We start from the raw sequence: 20,015 nt of genomic DNA, 5'->3' as shown, positions 1-20,015 counted from the left end.
GATATAAATTCATTCTCCTGACACTGCTGTATGTCCTACTAATATTTATGTAATTCATTTGATTATTGATATACTACATTCAGTTTATCATTTCTTGAATCCCTTAACCATGTTTGATTCTTTTTCTAGAATTTCTATGCTGATCAATTTTATTACTTAACACAGTATCAGAGTTTTAAAACTGTTAGGCTATAATTATTTGCAAAATTTGAGATGTAAGTATTTTATATTAACATTTTTGAAGAAAACATTCTTTAAAATTCTTGCCTACTGAGACTTTCTGATGACTTTTACTGGTCAGGTTCTAGTAAGTTATTTCATAAGGAGATAAATTTAATTTACTAAGCATTGTTTTTCCACCTTCAGGTTCAGAATACATGTACTCTTTTTGTAGCACCAAATTTTATATTTTCCTTCAAATTATCTCTTATATCAAAGTCAGGCAATGTCTAGTAATACGTCTGGCTTTGTAAACTTTTTTTTTCGGTATTATCAATATTTTAAAATTTTACTGTAGTTAAAATATTTGCTAGCAATATTGTTTGGATAAATTACTTGATATTAATCTTTTTTTCTTACTAAATGGTTAATTCCATTTCTAACATTATTTTAAAAAGAGGGAGAGGAGTGCCCTGGGAGGCTAAGTCGGTTAAGCATTGGACTCTTGGTTTCGGCTCAGGTCATGATCTCATGGTTCATGAGTTCGAGCCCCGCATCGGGCTCTGCACTGTTAGTTTGGGATTCTCTCCCTCCCTCCCTCCCTCTCTCTCTCCTCATCCCTTGCTTTAACCCTCTCTCTCTCTCTCTGAAAATAAACTTTAAAAAAATAAAAAAAATAAAAAGAGGGAGATAGCCTTATTTCTTTCTTGCTTTAACTGTTTCTCAATGTCCATAGATTTTAAAATAATACATCTCTATCATATTAAGAATCTGTCAATACTGTTTTTTGAAGTGTTTAAAAAATACAAGTTGGGTTTGCCTCTGAAACCATTATGATTTTTACTAGATTCTATTTAATTTGATAAATTTTTGTTAAAGGCTTTTCTTAAGCCACAGTGGCTTCAAATTCCTAAGACATTCTTTTCTCTTTTTCAATTAAAATACTTTTTACCATCTGAAATGTAGTTCCTCCTCATTTTTTTGAGGCATAACTGACATTTAACATAATATTAGTTTCAGATGTGCAACATGATGATTCACTATTTGTATATACTGGGAAATGATCACCACAATAGTCTAGTTAACATCTGTTCCCATACATAGCTACAAAATTTTTTTTCTTGTAATGAGACCTTTAAAGATCCCTCTTAACAGTTTCAAATATGCAATGCAGTATATCTACTCTAGTCCCATACTGTACATTACATCCCCATGACCTTTTTATAGCTCGAAGTTCGTACCTTTTGACCTCTTTCACCCATTGCACACCCACCCCCAAAACAAACTCATTTTTTTCAGATATGGCAGTCCAACTATGTAAGCTATAAGGTACACCCTGGAAAACATTCACTGCCCAAGTCTGACTACACTCCAGTCAGGCATATCTCTTGGCACTTAGCTGCTTTTCATTTATGCTTTGCCTGGTCACTGGTTCACCTGTGGCTGCAGTGTTAAGGTGTTAACAAGGCAAGTAGGGGAGGGACAGCACCTGTGCTTCGGTAAAACCCAGCTGTCCACATGACAGCTGCTTTTTCTCTCAGGCTTTCTTTTTCTTTACTTTTCTTAATTTTTTTAATGTTTATCTATTTTTGAGAGAGAGACAGAGGACAAGCAGGGGAGGGGCAGACAGAGAAGGAGACACAGAATCCTAAACGGAATCCAGGTTCTGAGCTGTCAGCACAGAGCAGGACAGAGGGCTTGAACTCACAGAGTGCAAGATCATGACCTGAGCCGAGTCGGACGCCCAACCAAGTGAGCCACCCAGGCACCCCAACAGTGTCTCCCTTTTCAGTAAAGGGGATAGAAACCAGAAAGACACTAAGTGTTCTAGTATGTTTTTTATGTTTTTCAATTTTAAAAACTATTCAAAATTAAAATTAAAAGTAATTATTAAAATTAAAAAGTAATTATTTTCTAAACATGACTAAAGTGAATTCTGAACACTTAAATCATTAACACTTAGCAATCAAAAAACATAATTAATCCACATTTCTTCCTTGAGGAATATAGACAGGAATTTAATAATACAGGTTTTATTGTATGTGACAACTCAAAATAGATTTGCATTAAAGGAGGAAGGAGAACATGGACATGTTAATTCTTCTAAGAGTACATATCTTCAAATTTAACATAAGAGCAAATAAGCAACTACAATGCCCTGCACCTAGAAGTGGAAAATCAAGTTGTGACCTCAATCTTCTGCTCCACATACTGTGTTCCCGAAGGGCAAAATCGTGCCACGTGGTAGCTGATGACCTAATTTGAGCATCTTTCCCCCTCCTCACTCCTGGCCCAGTTTGAGATCAGAGATGATACAAAAAAAAGGAAAAAAAAAAAAGTGATGCTCAAAGCCCTAATACTCATAAACAGGGTCCTTCAATATACTAAAACAGAGTTTCCCTTAAATCTTACAGGAGTCATCATTTATAGGAAATCAAAATATGAGCCAAATTTGCCTTTGTGTCCCCTTTATTAACATGTTACCATTTTGATAATGTGGCTGTATTTAAACACATGAATTCATTATGCCTATTAATAAGACGTGATTTCAAAGAATCAACTTAATCAGAAACCTTAAAATTACATGTTACCTTCCATACAGATTCAGAAGTCTGTCAACAAGATAATTACCAATATCGTGTCTGATCCAACCTTCCTGGGACTCACTCTAATGAAATTGAAACCTCCATTGGGGAAAACAGAAGTCGTGAATCAAAGACATGTGCTCACTTGAAAACCAACTGGATAACACTGCTTGCCGTATTTGTTCATTATTCTCCAAACCCTCCATTTAATAAAATTTCAAACTAGCCTAATCAACTTACTTATCATCTTCTTGAAGAAAGTGGTTAGGTAAAGAGGAATAGGCCCCCTTTCCAGGCTCTAGTCACTCAGGCATATAGACCCCACGTCAAGACAAAACAAGGTTTTTGAGAAAAACTTAACCATTAAGACATGGATGAACCCACTACATGCTGAAGACACGTGCATCTTAAGGCCAAACAAGCCATTTACTGAATGTGCTGGCTCTCCAAATATTAAAATCCAGTAAGAGACAAGACCTACTAGAAGAGTTTGCCTTGGCAAATGCAAAACTATATACACTGTGTTTCATAAATAACGTTGCCTAATTTTTTGTGTACCTATTGACCTAGTCATTCACTCACCAAATATTTATCAAAATCTACCACGATGACTTTGCCTTGTGGCGGGAGCGACGGGAGGCACAGAGGAAGGTGGTGTTGCACACAGATGCACGAAGACGCCTGGAATCTCAGCTAAGTCATGTCTCTCTAGCATTCATTTCTTCCTGTTCAGCTCTTATAGTATCCACCTGTCTGCATTGTAAACTAATGTCTGTGAGGTAATAAAAGATAGGTAATGAACTAATGTGCTGGTGAGGGCCCCCACAATCTCCACCAGCAGCCTGGACGGACAACCGATTCCCTTCTTTCTGCCTTAATCTGACCCAGCACACCAAACCCTTAAAAGTGACACTTATCTCTACGCGGAGGCCTTTAGTCTGTTTCCTTAGCATTGGATGATGGGTGCTTACGCTGGGATATCTCATGGAACCACGCATTAAATGAGAACTATTGGGAAATACGTGTTCTCATAAGAGGGAGTATCCAGTTATAAATGATCACCCCCATGACTACTCTTCATTAAGTGCCGATTGGATGTGCTTCTAACAAACTGGTCCCTGCAAAGGTCCCGTAAGGAACGTTTATTAATCAAAGGGAGAGATGCCATCCACAATGACAGAATAATTTGATAATTAGATAACAGAGTTATGTGGAGTGTGTGGGAAGAGTCCAGGTGGAGAAACACCTAGATCTGGAGCAGTCAGGGCAGGGTTCAGGAGGCAGAGTTTGCATGGGCATTTGCACATCTGGCAGACAGATAAGCAGAAAAGGCCAGCAGAGGCGCAGAGGTATGGGTGGCCCCAGATATTCCTGAAGTTCAAGTACAAAGAGGTGGCTAAAGCAGAAACAGGGTGACAGCATCCACGCCACACAAGGTTTGACCATATAGGTGGCTGAGGACGACACTGAGTCGGGGTCTGGGGGCACTATGAAAGATAGGAGAGGTACACAGGGGGGTCAGAACGAAGGCCCAGGAAGAGAACCCATGGGCCAGGGGCAGTGAGAACAGGCAGAAAAGGATGCGTGTGTTTATAAGGCAGAACGGCGGGGGGGACTTAGTGGACCAGGTGGATCAAGGGGAGCCCAGGAAGAGCCACAAGCTTGCAGCTAGGAAGTAACACAAGAGGAGTCGATTTATGCCCGGGAAGGAGAGTGAGGGGAGGAGTCTGGTGTGGGACACACTGAAGAAGGCGGAAAGACATTCTCTGACGCTCTGCTCTTCATTCTCCAGAAAGGGTCTATTCTAAATTCACCTGCTTTGTAACACTTTCCAAATTTAATTGTCCACCATGTCATTTTCCCAAGGAGCCATCAGCTCTGTATCTGCTCCTGTCCTGAATGCTGCCCTCAACACGAGTGTACTAACCCACCCTTCCTGGTTGTACCCAGTGAACAGTAAAGCCATGGTAATCTGTATAATCTTACAAGAGATTTTTTTTAATTGTCATCCATGTCATCAATTATTACCTTAAACTTATTATAACCTTTTTGTGTTCCTTTTGTTATTTATTTTTACTAAAAGAATGAATAGTTATCACAGTTTTGAAACTACATGCAATTTTTTCTATTCTAGGTAGCTATGGCATTTATTTACATGGAACATTTTAAGCTCAGCAAAGCAGTGTTTAGACTTTTAAAATTACCCAAGCTGACTCTCTTTGAGGTGGAGGGTAAGACTTTAAGGCACCTAAGCATTAAAAATTTACATTACTGTATCATCAGAATTTGTCACAATGGCTTGTATTACAAATAAAAGGGTTTCACTTTGATAACTTTTAAAGTAGGTTATAGAATGGAATGTATATTCCTATTAAAAACGCCTATTTCAGATTAATTATGCTTACACAATTTTTCCTAAGGAAAAAAAAAAAACCCAAAAACAAACAAACAAAAAAATAATCCAAACTTGACCTTAACTATTTCCCATGTAGCTGGCAGGAAATAAGCCGATTTCTCATGTTCTTAAAATGGACGACAAAGAAAAAAATTCATTACATCAGAAATACTTTTTTTTTTTAAGTTTATTTATTTTTGAGAGAGAGAAAAAGAGAACATGAGCTGGGGAGGGGCAGAGAAGGGTGGGGGAGAGAGAGAATCCCTAGCAGGCTAGGCTATCAGTGCAGAGCCCAACATGGCACTTGGCTTGATCTCGGAAACTGTGAGACCATTCCCTGAGCCAAAATCAAAAGTCAGAAGCTTAACCGACTGAGCCACCCAGGTACCCCTTTTTAGAAATACTTTTAAGAAGATATTACCTCCCTCAGTTTGTTGGTTCTTTAAATAATCTAGAAGTTCAGCTGAAAATGTTAAGTTTATGAACTGCAGGACTGAAAGAACATACTATAAACATGGAACACAGCAAAACATTTCTAAGTGATACAATTTTAGTCCTGTAACATTAACAATTCCGAAGATATTGAATGAAAATATATTTATTGTAATCATCTAACCTAACAGTTTCATCAAAAACACGAATTTTAGTAGAGGAAACAACTCAATTTTTATTTCAACTTAAATAGGGAACAAGTGTCTTTTGCTATACTTTTGTTCGCACTGTGTACGAGCAAATTGGATAGGCCTTTTCACAGAGCACCAGGAAAGGGATAAAATATACATCCACCAAGTCCCTACCAGCGTGCCCTAGCAAAGCTGCGGCTCTAAGACCGCCATAGCTAGATGAGCTCAGTATCGATCTATGACAGAATGTTTTTAGCATAATACCATTCACAACATCAGTTCTCAGGAAATGCTCATCAGTATGGTAGGAAGCCAGCAAACCCTTCAAGACTCCTTTCAAGGAAACCAAAGAGAAGAATGTGTATTCACGGTACAGTAACAAAGGGATGGTGACAGGTTACATCTCTCATGTTATTCTTGAACTTGGTCCCTGTGAGATCTGTATTCTACAAATGACTGAATCTTTTAACTTTTTACACATAAGTTCTAACGCACCTGTTTTTTTAATAGAGGCTTTTTATAATGGTGCCATCAACTTCTGTATTTTGTAGTCTGAGAGAGAATCACGGGAGAAATTCAAGTTTATTTAGCATCAACTTGGCAATACCTACCACAAATGTACTGATAACAATATTAAACTTTTGTTGACACATTTAAAAAATTATTTTTAATGTTTACCTATTTTTTTGAGAGAGAGAGAGAGGGGTGGGTGGGTGAAGCGAGAGGGAGACACAGAATCTGAAGCAGGCTCCAGGCTCTGAGCTGTCAGCACAGAGCCCAATGCGGGCCCCAACTTATGAACCACGAGATCATGATCTGAGCCAAAGTCAGATGCTCAACGGACTGAGCCACCCAGGCACCACCCCCCCCCCCATTAAAAAAAAATTTGTTTATGGGGCTCCTGGGTGGCGCACTCGGTTAAGCGTCCGACTTCAGCCAGGTCACGATCTCGCGGTCTGTGAGTTCGAGCCCCACGTCGGGCTCTGGGCTGATGGCTCGGAGCCTGGAGCCTGTTTCCGATTCTGTGTCTCCCTCTCTCTCTGCCCCTCCCCCGTTCATGCTCTGTCTCTCTCTGTCCCAAAAATAAATAAAAAACGTTGAAAAAAAATTAAAAAAAAAATTTGTTTAATCTTTATTTTTTTGAGTGAGAGAACACACTTAAAATATATAAAAGCCATATGTCAAGTTGAGACACTGAAAATTACTTCATGTAAGATAGAAATCAAATATTAATCTGTGCCCAAGTGACTTCAAAGTGTTTAACTGAAATAATTACAAAATAGGTAATCATTACCCAAAGCCATTCGTATCATAAGAGAGAAAAAAAATAACAAGATGTTGCGAGAATAGACTTGTTAAATAACCCACTCCCCTTGGGGTGCTTGGGTGGCTCTGTCGATTAAGCGTCCAACTTCGTCTCAGGTCATGATCTCACAGTCCATGAGTTCGAGCCCCGCATTGGGCTCTGTACTCACACTTCAGAGCCTGGAGCCTGCTTCGGATTCTGTGTCCCTGCCTCTCTCTGCTCCTGCCCCACTCACGCTCATTTGCTCTCTCTCTCTCTCTCAAAAATGAACATTATAAAAAAAAAATTATAGGGGAGCCTGGGTGGTTCAGTCGGTTGAGCGGCTGACTTCGGCTCAGGTCATGATCTCACGGCTGGTGAGTTCGAGCCCCGCGTCTGGCTCTATGCTGACACCTCGGAGCCTGGAGCCTGTTTCAGATTCTGTGCCTCCCTCTCTCTCTACCTGTAACCCACTCGCATTCTGTCTCTGTCTCTCTCAAAAATAAACATTAAAAAAAATTTTTTTTTTAATTATAAAAAAGATCCACTCCCCTTATTTATAAGCAGCCAGTATCAGCTTTTGAGAATTAACGGTTTGACCTTCTCTGGGTCAGATACTATAAAAAGGCTGCAACCCCCCTTACCCCTGCAGGCTCTGGAGCCTGGGGAAGTCAGGCACTCAATTTCCCAGCCTCCCTTGCAGGTAGCCAGCCATGTGAATGACACTTAGCCAATGAGATGGAAGCCTGAGTGATTTGTCACCACCGCTTCATTATTTTATTTTTCCTTCCTGGAGCAGTGATCATGAGTGCAAGAGGCATGTTCCGGAAGCTAAGAAAATAGCAAAGGTGTTGATCCTGACAGAGCTGAGCTACTGAACGTCAGAACAGCTTTTTAGGTGAGACAAGTAAGTTGCTTCGTAGTCAAAGCTGTCTTAACTGCAGCTAAAAGCAGGTCTTTTCGACATTCTCAAAAACGAATACCAAACATAATCTGATGACTTTTGTTATAATTAGATGTTTTCATATTCTGCCTCTCGCTCTTACTCTCTAGTCAAAATGGTTCTCTTTACTGTGGTTTTAAGTAAATGAAATATTTTGTCCTATTAATAATACTTCTGCCTGTCCTCAATATCTATGCAGTACATTTCTCCCCTTGGCTATAATAATTGCTTTTGATATCACTGGCTCAGCAAAAATAATTCTAAGTACAGTGAATTGCTTTCACTTCAATCAGAAGGAATATTAACCCTCTGAGGTTCAAAATCGGACTTTTCATAATAATGAACACAGCTATCAGCTTCAAAGAAAAACTGAATTCTAATAAAACTGGTGGTAAGGAATATTTCTACTAAGAAAATTCTTTTCCCTCTACTGACTCATTATAAAATTAGAACTAACATGCAGAGGCAAAATTCTGAAGTAGAGCTATTTTGGCAAGAGAGACTACTGCCAGACTGTCAGTGAAATCACTTCCAGACTTGGAGGAAAAGCATTTCCCTGACGCCGAGCTCTTCATCCATGCTAGATATCCTGCAACGTCACTTAGAACTCTGACAAACACACACTTTCATTTCTTGCCCCTATTCGCAGAGAACATGACATCCTGACTCTGGTAACACGCTCCCTCAATGCGTGCCACACAATCACAACATTCCGGAGTGCACAGTGTCCTTCTGTAAAGATCCAGTGAAAGGGCCTGGTTTACCTGGGTCCCGCTGATCACTGCCCCTCTTGCTGGCACCTCTCTATCCACATTCTACGCTCAGACACATTAAAATGTTTTTGTTTCCTTGAAGGAACCATCCTCTTCCTTCACTCCAGGCTTTCACATGCTGTTTTCTCTACCTGGAAAACTTTCTGTTTCTGGGCTAACTCCAGATACCCTGAGATCCCAGATTAATTGGCACTTCTTCTGGAAGCCCTCAAGGCCGCTTTAACCACTAGGAGCTGCCTGGGCACTTAGTCCATGCCTGACCAGGATTACTTGATATTCTGTTTAATAATAGGCTGTGCAAAGGCAGGAGCATGTGCGACTGCTTCCTGGTTATATTTTCAGCATCTAGCATTGAACCTGCCACATAGTATGTGTCTAGTAAGTACTCACGAAGTGAATGCATCAATCTTGCAACGTGAAAGACAGTTGGCAAAGAGGAGAAAGAGGGGTCCTGGCTGGCAAAGCATGCGACCCTGGTCTCAGGGTATTGAGTTCAAGCCCCAGTATGGGTGTAGAGCGCACTTTAAACATTTTTTTTAAGTCTTTTATTTATTTAAGTCATCTCTCCGTCTAACATGGGGTTCAAACTCACAACTCCAACATCAGGAGTCACATGTAGAGCTAACCTTAAAAAAAAAGTTTGATTGCTTATGGAAACAGGGGGAAGTCTGGTAGCAAAGACCAACTATGAAATCCTTCAAATAGACCAAACATACGAAACTGTCAATATTTGGTTGTTTTTTACTTCTAAGAAGAGCAATTTCAAATGCTTCCACATATAAGAAAGACAACTAGAGTAGCGGCAGAGGATAAAAACATATAGAGATTTCAGAGAACAAGGTCTTAGATTCTTACAACCAATTAGTTGCGGATACATGAGGAAGAACAATGATTTCAAATGTAACTGGTGTTACATGACAGGATAAAGGAAAAACGTGCGTCATGAAGATAAATAAGTCACCAGTATTAACTGAATTTGGGTGATAAGGAGATCATTAGATTTGATAAGGTGAATTTTCAGGTGAAATACATCCAGGGTTTTTTAATCTATAGCCAGAAAATTCATAGCTTTTGAGGTTAAAGATATCTCAGAAATCCTCTCATCTGATTCCTTTATTTTGTAGCTCTTGTATGATTAAGTGATCAAGGTCATTCCCTTGGTTACCAGCAGAACCAAGGCTACACCCCCCAGGCTCTTGGAATCCAGGTCAGCTCCAGTGCCATTTTGGCAAAGAACGCCAACACCACTTACTTCATTAAGAATATAAACACAAGGTACTGCTTACAGCCCTTTTGGGTAAGAATAAATGCCGGACGTCAATATCCATTTCACTCAAAGATCTCTTGGCCCTTAAAGTTATGTAACATGGGATCAGCTCACAAAAGATTCTCCCTGGGGGTCAGGAGAATTCTCTTCTTGACATAATTTTAAAATGCTTCCCACACACAAAACTCTTTTTTTCATCACTGCTATTCAACAGATCTCACAGAATCATAGCACAAGTCACAGCCAGGAAAACCTGTAAGTCAAGTGTTCTGAACAGAGGTCCCAGGTTTTCCTCACATTTCCACTACTGTGTGCCCTTGGGCAAGACAATACACTTCTCTGGGCCTCTGACTTCTGGTGTAAAAGAAGGTAGGCTAGACCACCTCTAAGTGCACGCACCCTCTAAAAATTTCACTTTAGCCAAATGAATGTTTGAAAGTAGTTTTACAGAAATTCAGAAAATAAAAGGTACCTAAAATAGCAACTGTTAGTCAAACTGTGATAATAAAAGCCTTCTGTCTTTTGCTTAAGCCTTGGAAGTCTATCTGCTTCACAGCAGTACAATAAACAACCTAAACGTTCGCTTACAGAAGACTGGTTAAATAGATCATGGCTTCCATGACTATTAAAAAGCAGAGGTAGATAAACATGTGTCAACATGAAAATCTAAGATACATTAACTTTAAAAAGCAAGCTATATTAGAGAGAGAGAGAGAGAGAGAGAGAGAGAGAGAGAGAGAGAGAGTATGTGTATGTATGCTTCCATTTCTATATGACAAGAGTCTATACAAATCTATATAGGCTCACACAGGATTAGCGAGTTACTGGAAGGCTATACAAGCACCCATGAGAAGAGGGAGTCCTGACAAGACAGAGGCTCACTTGGAATTGTGTAACTTCTGTACAGTTTGATTTTCTCTTTAACTTGGAGCCAAGGTGATTTTCTTTAAAAGTTTATAGCTAGTTGGAGCTATTTTAGATCATACAAATTATCTGCAAGTACAAGGCACTCTTTCATTTGTCACCTTTTTTTTTTCTTTTTTTTAAAGGTTGAAAAATTCACATTGTCATTTCGGCTGGGAGACAGAGCAACACTATTTGCCTCCCAACATTGCATTTACCTTCAGCAGCCAGCTCAGATGGAGGGAAAGGTCGGCAGACTTAAGTGAGAGGTCAAGGGGAGTTATGAAACATGAGGAGAAGGTGCCAGAAAAAATGAGAGATACCCTCAGGGAAGGGAGATGCCCCTGGGAAACTAAAAACAGTCAGCTGAAAAAAAAAACATCACTAGGGACGGAGATGAAAAACAAGACACATCGGGGCTGACATGAATATCAAACAAGAAAAAACAATCTGTTTATATACTCAATCCATCCTATTACAATTAACACTAACCAGCCAGAATCAAATATAATACACCTGCTTTTATAGCATAACTTCAATATAATTCACCATAGTTGCCATTACCATCTAGAACAAGAGGTAGCAATGGGAGGCAATTAATCGAATCCCCTAAAAGCGAGCATGCAGGTTTACATATGCCTAAGGTATACCCTGCATTTATCTCCATCTTAGGCACAGAGAGTAAAAAGCAGATACAAGCATAAATATCAAAGGCGGTTTCTTTGATTGCAAACATTTTCCCTGTGAAGCTAGGAAAACTCAGTTTGTTTTGTGGCTCCCTTACTACCTTCTCCACAGCTACTAGGATGTTTTATTTTTGGCAATATTTCAAATTTAGACATCTTTTAACATATTAAATTAACCTATCATAATCTCAGTGAGAAAATACATCCTGAAAAACTACAGAAAACCATCTCATTTCATCTCCTTTTTTAAGAATAAGAAAAATAACAATTTACCTATCTGCTCTTTCCAAAATCACCTGAAGTACAACAAAATTTAACAGGTGCTGATTTTCACAGTTTTGGTTAGTGTCAGAAAAGAGCTAGGGGAGTTTCAAGGCAACAATTCTGCTTTCAATAAACAAACAAAAACACATCTGCTTATACTCAGTAGAAGTATCATATGCTCATGTGTTGAAACGTTAAGAGCCAAATAATTATTTTTACAAAGTAAGCCTCGCGCTCTCATTAGAGCTTTCTTTCTGCAATTACTGTATCTCCTTAGAAAATTTCTGATAAGCAGCTGCAAGTTAATCAAGATGTCCCCCATGCAACGCTAAACAGAGATGTATGCAAGACAAACCTGTGTGGAAAATAACAGTGCTTTTCCTAAACCCTGAAGGAAGTCGAAGATTTCGAAGCAACCCTTTGGCAGTCAGTCGTACGTGAATGGTGGATAAGGAGAATTTGGGAGACAACAACATGTCTTCAGAGCAGGTGAAAAGATTTCGCAGAAGAAACAGCTTCCAGGCACGGTCACATACTGTCTTTTTAAACTCGGTACTCTTCAAAGCCAAGAAATAACAGCGGGAGAAAACATGCCTACATAGCAAATGTCATTCCACTGCACATACACAAAAGAAAAAAAAAAAAAAAAAACCCTAGCTCTCCAAGGGTTCCTGGCTTCTGTTTTCACTTCCAGATGTTGTCCAAACAATACTCTTCGTCTGAATAAAATCTCCTCTTAGTGGATCCAGCAGCAAGCAGCCTCTCAATTACATCACACTGTACATGCTTAAGGGCTTGTTATGGTTTTCATCAGGGATGGTAAAGGGGAGGAGAAAGTGGGTGGTCTTAGGAGCTTTATATAACAACCAATAATGTCACGGATTCTCTAACTACTTGAGAGACTGGTGAGGGAAATTAACTACTTTGAGTACCTAATGTTTATTTGGGAATAAGGAGAAAATTAAGATTTTAGTACACTCATCTATATTGATTAAAATTTTTTAAATTACATTCACACTAATAGTGGGCATTTTTTTTCAAGTATTTTGTATATAAATCTGTTTATAAACCCGATACCTTGGGTACACTTTTTTTAAATGGCTTCAAGTAGTAAGTGTTCCCAGTTACAATTAATAAAACTTCTATTAATGACAGATTGATAAAAGGTTAAACCTTGATAGTCATGTTCTGGGGACCTCACTAATACCCAACAAAAATGTTGTTCTAGAGGCATAAAATTAATTGGGCCACATTCTGATGATGGCATTCACTGATTTACAACTTTCATTTACGGAAAATCAAGTGGCATCTCAGAGTAATGTTTGGGACTATGCACAAATTAGGATCTGTTTTACTGGGATCTGTTCAATGTTTATTTTGGTAGTTTATAAAAGTACACTAAAATATGATGACAAAAACTAAAAGTACATGAACATATGGTTGTAAGAAAAGTACACAGGCATCATGCTCACTTAAAGGTAATGCCATTAATAACCAGGAATAACCCAACATTTACCACTTTTTAATTAAATAAAGAAAACAATGTAAAAAAAATGATCTATGCTTGTTTCCAAGATATCCTAAGAAAACAAGACTTAGTAATAGAAATAAATGTGGAAATTGTTAGCTCTAAATAGCCCTATTAAGTGCTATCAAAATATGCAGGGAACAGCTACTGTTTTAGAAAACCTACAGAGAATTTAGGGTATGAAGAGGGAAGGACACCGACAGGAAAAAAAAAACCCAAAAACTGAGTAATTCCCTCTCCCTCTTTCTCTTTCCTGGAGCCTGCCATCTGAGAGGCTGTCAATACAAACTCAATTACCTGTCAAGGGTTAGCTGTGGGAAAGATACAACTTGTTAACAAGCACAGGATGGGTCCTGAAAACACATTGTACCCGTGGCAAGGGAAGCACAAATAACCAAGGAATTAATAAAGAAAAGCTACACTGAGTTGTTGCCTTTTGGCTTTACCAGAGTTAATTATAGAACAATCACCCTTTTGCCAGATTCTATACATTAATATTCCATAACCACATCCCCCCCACCTCCTCCCAAGAAACCTGTAACAACTAAAATATTAATCAGTATTAAAATCATGAATAGAATAAAATTAAATATTGGCATGACAAACAGATCTGGTAGCACCCCATTATGGATGTCATGCAGTTTTTTTCTTCGCAGTTTTTCTCGCTTGTTAAGTAACAATAAACTCTAAGTTACCCTGGTTTAAAGGGAAATCTTTAGCCTAGATGATCCACACGAAGAAATTAGCAACATGCTACCAATTCATTGTATTCATTAACATTTTTCTTTGCACTAAGCTATCCTGCATAGTCAAGTTCGCTAATGATCTTTTTAAAAAGCAGAACAAGGAACTCCAAGAATAAAAAGCAGAAGTGCTAGTCAGAAAGTCAAGGTGGAAAGAGTGGTTCTTGCTTGTGCAGTCAGGTACACACACACATATACACAAGGTGCACTACAGCTCCAGCTGGGGTTTTCACTTCTTTCCCAACATGGTCTGCCCCCTAGTGGCAATCTAACACAAGTGAGCCAAAGTAGTGGGGCACCCTTTTCATTAATAGTTAATGGCCAACTCTTAACTATCTGTGTGCCAGGGACTCCCCTAAACACCTCATATGTTTTCATTCTTTTATTTATTTTTTGTAAGTTTTTTAAGTTTATTTATTTTGAGAGAGAGAAAGAGAGAGAACAAGCGCGCGTGCACGTGCGCACAGGAGAGGGGCAGAGGGAGAGAGAGAATGCCAAGCGGGCTCTGCTCTGTCAGCCTGGAGTGATGACTGCAGGATCATGATCTGAGCTGAAAGGGTCGGTGGCTTAAGTGAGCCACCTAGGTGCCCCTGTATTCACCCTTTTAAATAACTGAATGAGTGTTTATTGTGGAATTACAACTATTTTTAGAACATTTATGCTTTGGGGAGGGGTGGATAGGGAAGCACAGATTTTAAAAATTGGCTCAAAAAGATTCTTTGATTACTTATTTGATCAGCCATTAGCACTTGTACATTAGCTGTAGTTTCTGAAGTTAATGCTAAGTATAGGAGACGTATCTAAAGGCAAGTGCCTATCTTTGTTATTACACAAACTCCTAACTGAAGAGAATATCTAAAGATCACCAAGGATCTTTAGACAGCAAGGAAAAATTTAAGAAACTTTTGATACCTAAGAACAATGTTACTAAAAATTAGAGGAGTAAGACGAGTTTTTATCAAGGGCAGAAAAGCTTGTGTTAGGATTTCAAGTGGAAAAACAAAACCATGATTTAAAATTTTATGTATAGTAGGATCTCAACTTAAAGAATAAAAAATATTGAAGGAAGTATACAGAAATGTCACCAATGCTCTGAGTTGGAGTAGGCAGGATTTTCAATGTTTTTGCCATAGGTTTCTGTATTTTCCTATTTAAAAAAAAGATCACAGTACCAAAAAACAAAACAAAACAAAACAGACTTTTGAGTTAAAGTGATAATTCTATCTATAATTCTATAAAATTATAATAATTCTATAAAATAATTGTATAAAAAGCCTACAGAATCAGCTGAGTTTCCATTAATGACACAAATAATGACAAACCATTAAAAAACTGCGGAAAGTCTTTAGCAAGGTTTAAAAACAAAGATGTGATATGGATGATGTAAGTATTTGGCAGATGAATACGTTATAGTATTACAGTACATTCAAACAAGAACCACAGATTCAAATGCAGTCTGTGAAAGTGTGTGCGTGCGCGCACGCGTGTGTGTTTAATCAGACCCGATTTAAAGAACAGTAAAATTACCGGCAAAGGAAACAACCATCAAAACTAAAAGGCAACCGATGGGATGGGAGAAGGTATTTGCAAATTAACTATCAGATAAAGGGTTAGTATCCAAAATCTATAAATAACTTATCGAACTCAACACCCAAAAAACAAATAATCCAGTGAAGAAATGGGCAAAAGACATGAATAGACACTTCTCCAAAGAAGACATCCAGAAGGCCAAGCAACACATGAAAAAATGCTCCACATCACTCATCATCAGGGAAATACAAATCAAAACCACCAAGAGACACCACCTCACACCTGTCAGAATGGCTAACGTTAACAACTCAGGCAACAACAGATGTTGGCGAGGATGCGGAGAAAGAGGATCTCTTTTGCATTGTTGGTGGCAATGCAAGCTGGTGCAGCCACTCTGGAAAACAGTATGGAGGTTCCTCAAAAAACTAAAAATAGAACTACCCTACGACCCAGCAATTGCACTACTAGGTATTTATCCAAGGGATACAAGTGTGCTGCTTTGAAGGGGACTGTGCACCCCAATGTTTATAGCAGCACTATCAACAACAGCCAACGTATGGAAAGAGCCCAAATGTCCATTGACAGATGAATGGATAAAGAAGATGTGGTGTATATACATACAATGGAGTATTACTCAGCAATCAAAAAGAATGAAATTATGCCATTTGCAACAATGTGTATGGAACTGGAGCATATTATGCTAAGCTAAATTAGTCAGAGAAAGACAAATATCATATGATTTCACTCATATATGGAATTTAAGATAAAAAACAGATGAACATAGAGCAAGGGAATAAAAAATAATATAAAAACAGGGAAGAGGACAAAACATAAGGGACTCTTAAATACAGAGAACAAACTGAGGGTTGCTGGAGGGGCTGTGGCTAGGGGGATGAGCTAAATGGACAAGGGGCATTAGGAAGGACACTTGCTGGGGTGAGCACCAGGTATTCTACGTAGGGATGAATTGCCGGATTCTACTCCTGAAATCATTACTGCATTATATGTTAACTAACTTGGATGTAAATTTTGAAAAATAATTGATTAAAAAAGTAAAAATAACACTGACATTATGACTAGATAGGATTCAAGCATACACCGTGCAGGGCTGCTTAAGTGCTAGGAAACGCAACCACACTGGGACTGATATGGTTACTGTTAATGATCATAAAGAATCTGCAGAAAATGAATATTTAAACCAGGGATTCAAGCATCTCTATCCAACCTCTTCTAGAACTCTAACACCAACTGTATGCATCTGAATGTTTATCTCCTTACTTTCCCTAACACAACACTATTCCCACATTTTCTTCATTTTTATGCTTCACAATCTTTACTGTCTTATGTTCAAATCTCTGTTCCAGTTGTAGGAAGTTCAACTCAGGGTCCAATCTTTCCACAATGTCCTCTTCCTCAATAGGAAGAAGAATGCCTATATTGTGAAAAATTATCTTAAGATTCACATAAAACAATTAGAAAAAATTGCATCCTTCACACCCCCCCCCCAACCCTGTAAGATTATAAGCTCTCCAAGATCAGTGATGTTGCCTTTTATGTCTTTTCTTTGGTCTCCCAAAAATGAAAGTGATATTATCTATGTAAAATGTTTTAAAAAACAAAACCCATAGAATATTTAAAAAAAAGAAGTTAAATTACTTTTACATCATAATGCTCTGTAACCGATTTTTACACTTAATACAAGCTTAATAAATTTAGTAAACTTAAAAAAACTTCCCACGTATTTTTCCAAGGCATCAACTAACCCTCTTGGTTGCTTTTTAATGGCTTTGCAAATGTCATTAAAATGTTGGCAAACATAATTTACACAGGTGGTTTAATTTAAAACACAGGTGTCATTTAAATCATTCAGGCTGTTTCCAATTTTCCCTCCTAAACAATTGTGAAAGGCAATGAACACATAAGTCGATTTTTTTTCCCTTTAAACAACTCCCATAAATGGAATGCCCGGGTAGAAGACTCCTGTTCCATGACCCACGGTGCCTCCAGAAAGGTTGTGAGAATTTACACACTCTCAGTAGTATGTACGTGTCACCTGTTCCTTACTCACTCACCAACACCAGGTATTGCTGTTAAAAACATACAAGTACTGACAGCACATATTTTGATTAGCAATTTGTATACTCTTTCATGTTTCCTACAACTTCCTATTTTTTTCTTTCATGTCTGACCATTTCACTCTTCTCCTGAAGGCTCATCTTTACGTGCTGATGCTGTACGTGTTACATACATCATCCTGGTTTGTTGTTTGCTATTTGTATTGTTTATAATTTTTGACAAAGAACAAATTAGTTTCAGGTGTAACAACACGATTCAATACTGGTATAGACTGAAAAATAATCACCATAGTAAGTCTACTTATGCTTAACATCCATCACCATGTTTATAATGTTTTTGACAAAAGGGAAGTCTAAAACTTTTGTTGTCATAATTATTAGTCTTTTCTTTTGTACTAATGTTCCTGGAAAAGGCCCTTTTCCATCCAAGTCTGCATTCTTCGTGCTCTGATCATTCTACTTTTTGTTTAAAACTTCGATTGATAGGGAACAGATTGGCCTGTAGTGCGTGAAATAGCAACCTAACTCCGGCTGAAAAGATAGCCTTTGTCCCAACAAGACGTACTAAATAATCTATACATTTCCCTGATGTGGAACACTAATTCTATCACATTATCAAATTAGCATCTCCCTTTTAAGTAGCAGAAAAGTTATAATCCTAAACCAACAGGGAAAGAAAGACTCATCCCTGTTCTCACCAGAGGAAACCCTGGCCACGCCAGTAGTGCCTCATCAGAGGAGGTCTTCGACTCTCAACTGTTTAGCAGTCTTGGAAATAAGGGGAACAAAAGCAACCCTCTCCTCTTGTGCTGGATTTAGTAAATGAGTATGCAGGAAGCAGTGCATTTTCTGACCTCCAAGGCAGACACCATGGCACCTGAGCCTGATGATCTTGTGTAAAACAATCAGGCGGCTGGATAAAAACATCTCTCATGCTGTGGTATCCAAAACAGCTTTAATGCGTGGTAGAAGCAAGGTAATTCTAGTATGTGCTATGTGTGACATCTTCCTAATCAACAGTAAACCAAGTTTTATTTAGAATCACTGCTGGCTAAACTCTTTAAATACATTGCAGCGGCTAGACCCCATAAGAATGGTTGTTGACTTTAAGTCGTTTTTCCTGCTTGCTTTAAGGATTTAAAATAATTCTGCATCCTGCAAAAGAACTCTGAATAAGCCCCTAGAATTCTAAGAACAGGGAAAAAGATTATCATCGTCACCATCCTGAGCAGCAGAGGAAGAGATCGTTTGAGAGCTTTTTATACAACAGTTCTATGAAGTCAAAATTACTCCTATCCTGGGAAGTATTCCCATAACATTCCATAATTCCAAGTGAGAAATTTGAGACCTGGAGAGGCTCAGTAACCAGCCTAAGGTCAGGACACAAGCAGAAAGTGTCAAGACCAAGATTGAAACCAATATTCAATGCCTGTAAAGTATATTCTCTCTCTGCTCCTCTTTATTGTATTATGAGATAATGAAAGGGTCTTTGAAGTAACTGATTAACAGTTAAACTAAAAACAGTGACATATACTTTTCAACTATGACATTAGCCTCAATTTAAAAATAATACCCAATGTTGACTGGAGCATGGTGAAGCCAACATTCTTACATCACAATCATGGTATAAAGGGATATGAAACTTCTGGAAAGCAATTCCATTATCTGAGTGAAGTGACTACAAATATGCCCAGGTTTTGATTTACTTAACTACTTTTAAGAATCTGTCACAAGAAACTTCCCCCAACTTTCACAGTGAGAACTGCCCATCATAGAATCATTTATGTATATGATACAGAGGTACCCCACATATTTAAGAGGAATAGTTAAAAGTCGCTGCACATGCTAAATGTAGTAGTCATTAGAAGTGATTACTCATGTTAAGAAGCAATAAGACAGGACATAAACTTATCTGGATTTTATTTAAAACCACAAATAAAAAAACCACTAAGGGGTGATTTTTAAACTTCTACAGGCTAAACTTTTTAGAATTTAGCCAACTGCTATAATTAAATGAAGAAACAGTCAGCTTACTCTTCACCACTATTTGTTGTTTAAAAGATAAAAACTATCTCAAAACAACAGTACAATTATTTAAAATTTAATGCTTGGAGGAACGTGTTTGTATGTGAAACAATGTCTTCTGTATCATCTAAAAGACCATTTGCAAGTAGAATATGAAGGAAGTCAAGGCTCTCTGCAGTCAGAGCATATTATAGCAGCTAGAAACCTTAGTGGTCGATCATTTTAATTACA

At 38.3% G+C, this 20,015-nt stretch overlaps 1 protein-coding gene and 2 long non-coding RNA genes across 11 annotated transcripts in view; 2 read left to right on the top strand and 1 right to left on the bottom strand.

Annotated features, from left to right (window-relative positions):
* Nucleotides 1–20,015, bottom strand: part of MTUS1 (microtubule associated scaffold protein 1) — a 175,438-nt gene that overhangs the window by 44,637 nt on the left and 110,786 nt on the right. The window contains exon 1 of one of the 7 annotated variants that reach the window (XM_053216342.1): nucleotides 12,239–12,688. The exons of the other annotated variants lie outside the window; for them this stretch is intronic. Within the exon in view, the coding sequence (XP_053072317.1) occupies nucleotides 12,239–12,359 (121 nt within the window). The 5' untranslated portion in view covers nucleotides 12,360–12,688. Of the gene's footprint in view, nucleotides 1–12,238; nucleotides 12,689–20,015 lie in introns of those variants that run through there. 7 annotated transcript variants of the gene reach the window in all.
* On the top strand, nucleotides 3,359–6,631 carry LOC128314339 (uncharacterized). The gene is made up of 2 exons (XR_008295868.1): nucleotides 3,359–3,446; nucleotides 4,879–6,631. It is a non-coding gene; the product is annotated as an uncharacterized LOC128314339 (long non-coding RNA).
* On the top strand, nucleotides 7,200–12,872 carry LOC106988333 (uncharacterized). Of its 3 annotated transcripts, none has more exons than XR_008295864.1 (3): nucleotides 7,200–7,945; nucleotides 9,888–10,038; nucleotides 11,080–12,872. It is a non-coding gene; the product is annotated as an uncharacterized LOC106988333 (long non-coding RNA). The 3 variants fall into 3 exon arrangements; XR_008295866.1 differs by having other exon boundaries at nucleotides 7,200–7,954; nucleotides 11,080–12,627; XR_008295865.1 differs by lacking the exon at nucleotides 9,888–10,038.

Source organism: Acinonyx jubatus, chromosome B1 (genome assembly GCF_027475565.1).
Source record: "Acinonyx jubatus isolate Ajub_Pintada_27869175 chromosome B1, VMU_Ajub_asm_v1.0, whole genome shotgun sequence".
NCBI classification, from domain to species: domain Eukaryota; kingdom Metazoa; phylum Chordata; class Mammalia; order Carnivora; family Felidae; genus Acinonyx; species Acinonyx jubatus.
Note: the sequence above shows the minus strand (reverse complement) of the source record. Positions and strands in the feature narration are given on the sequence as shown.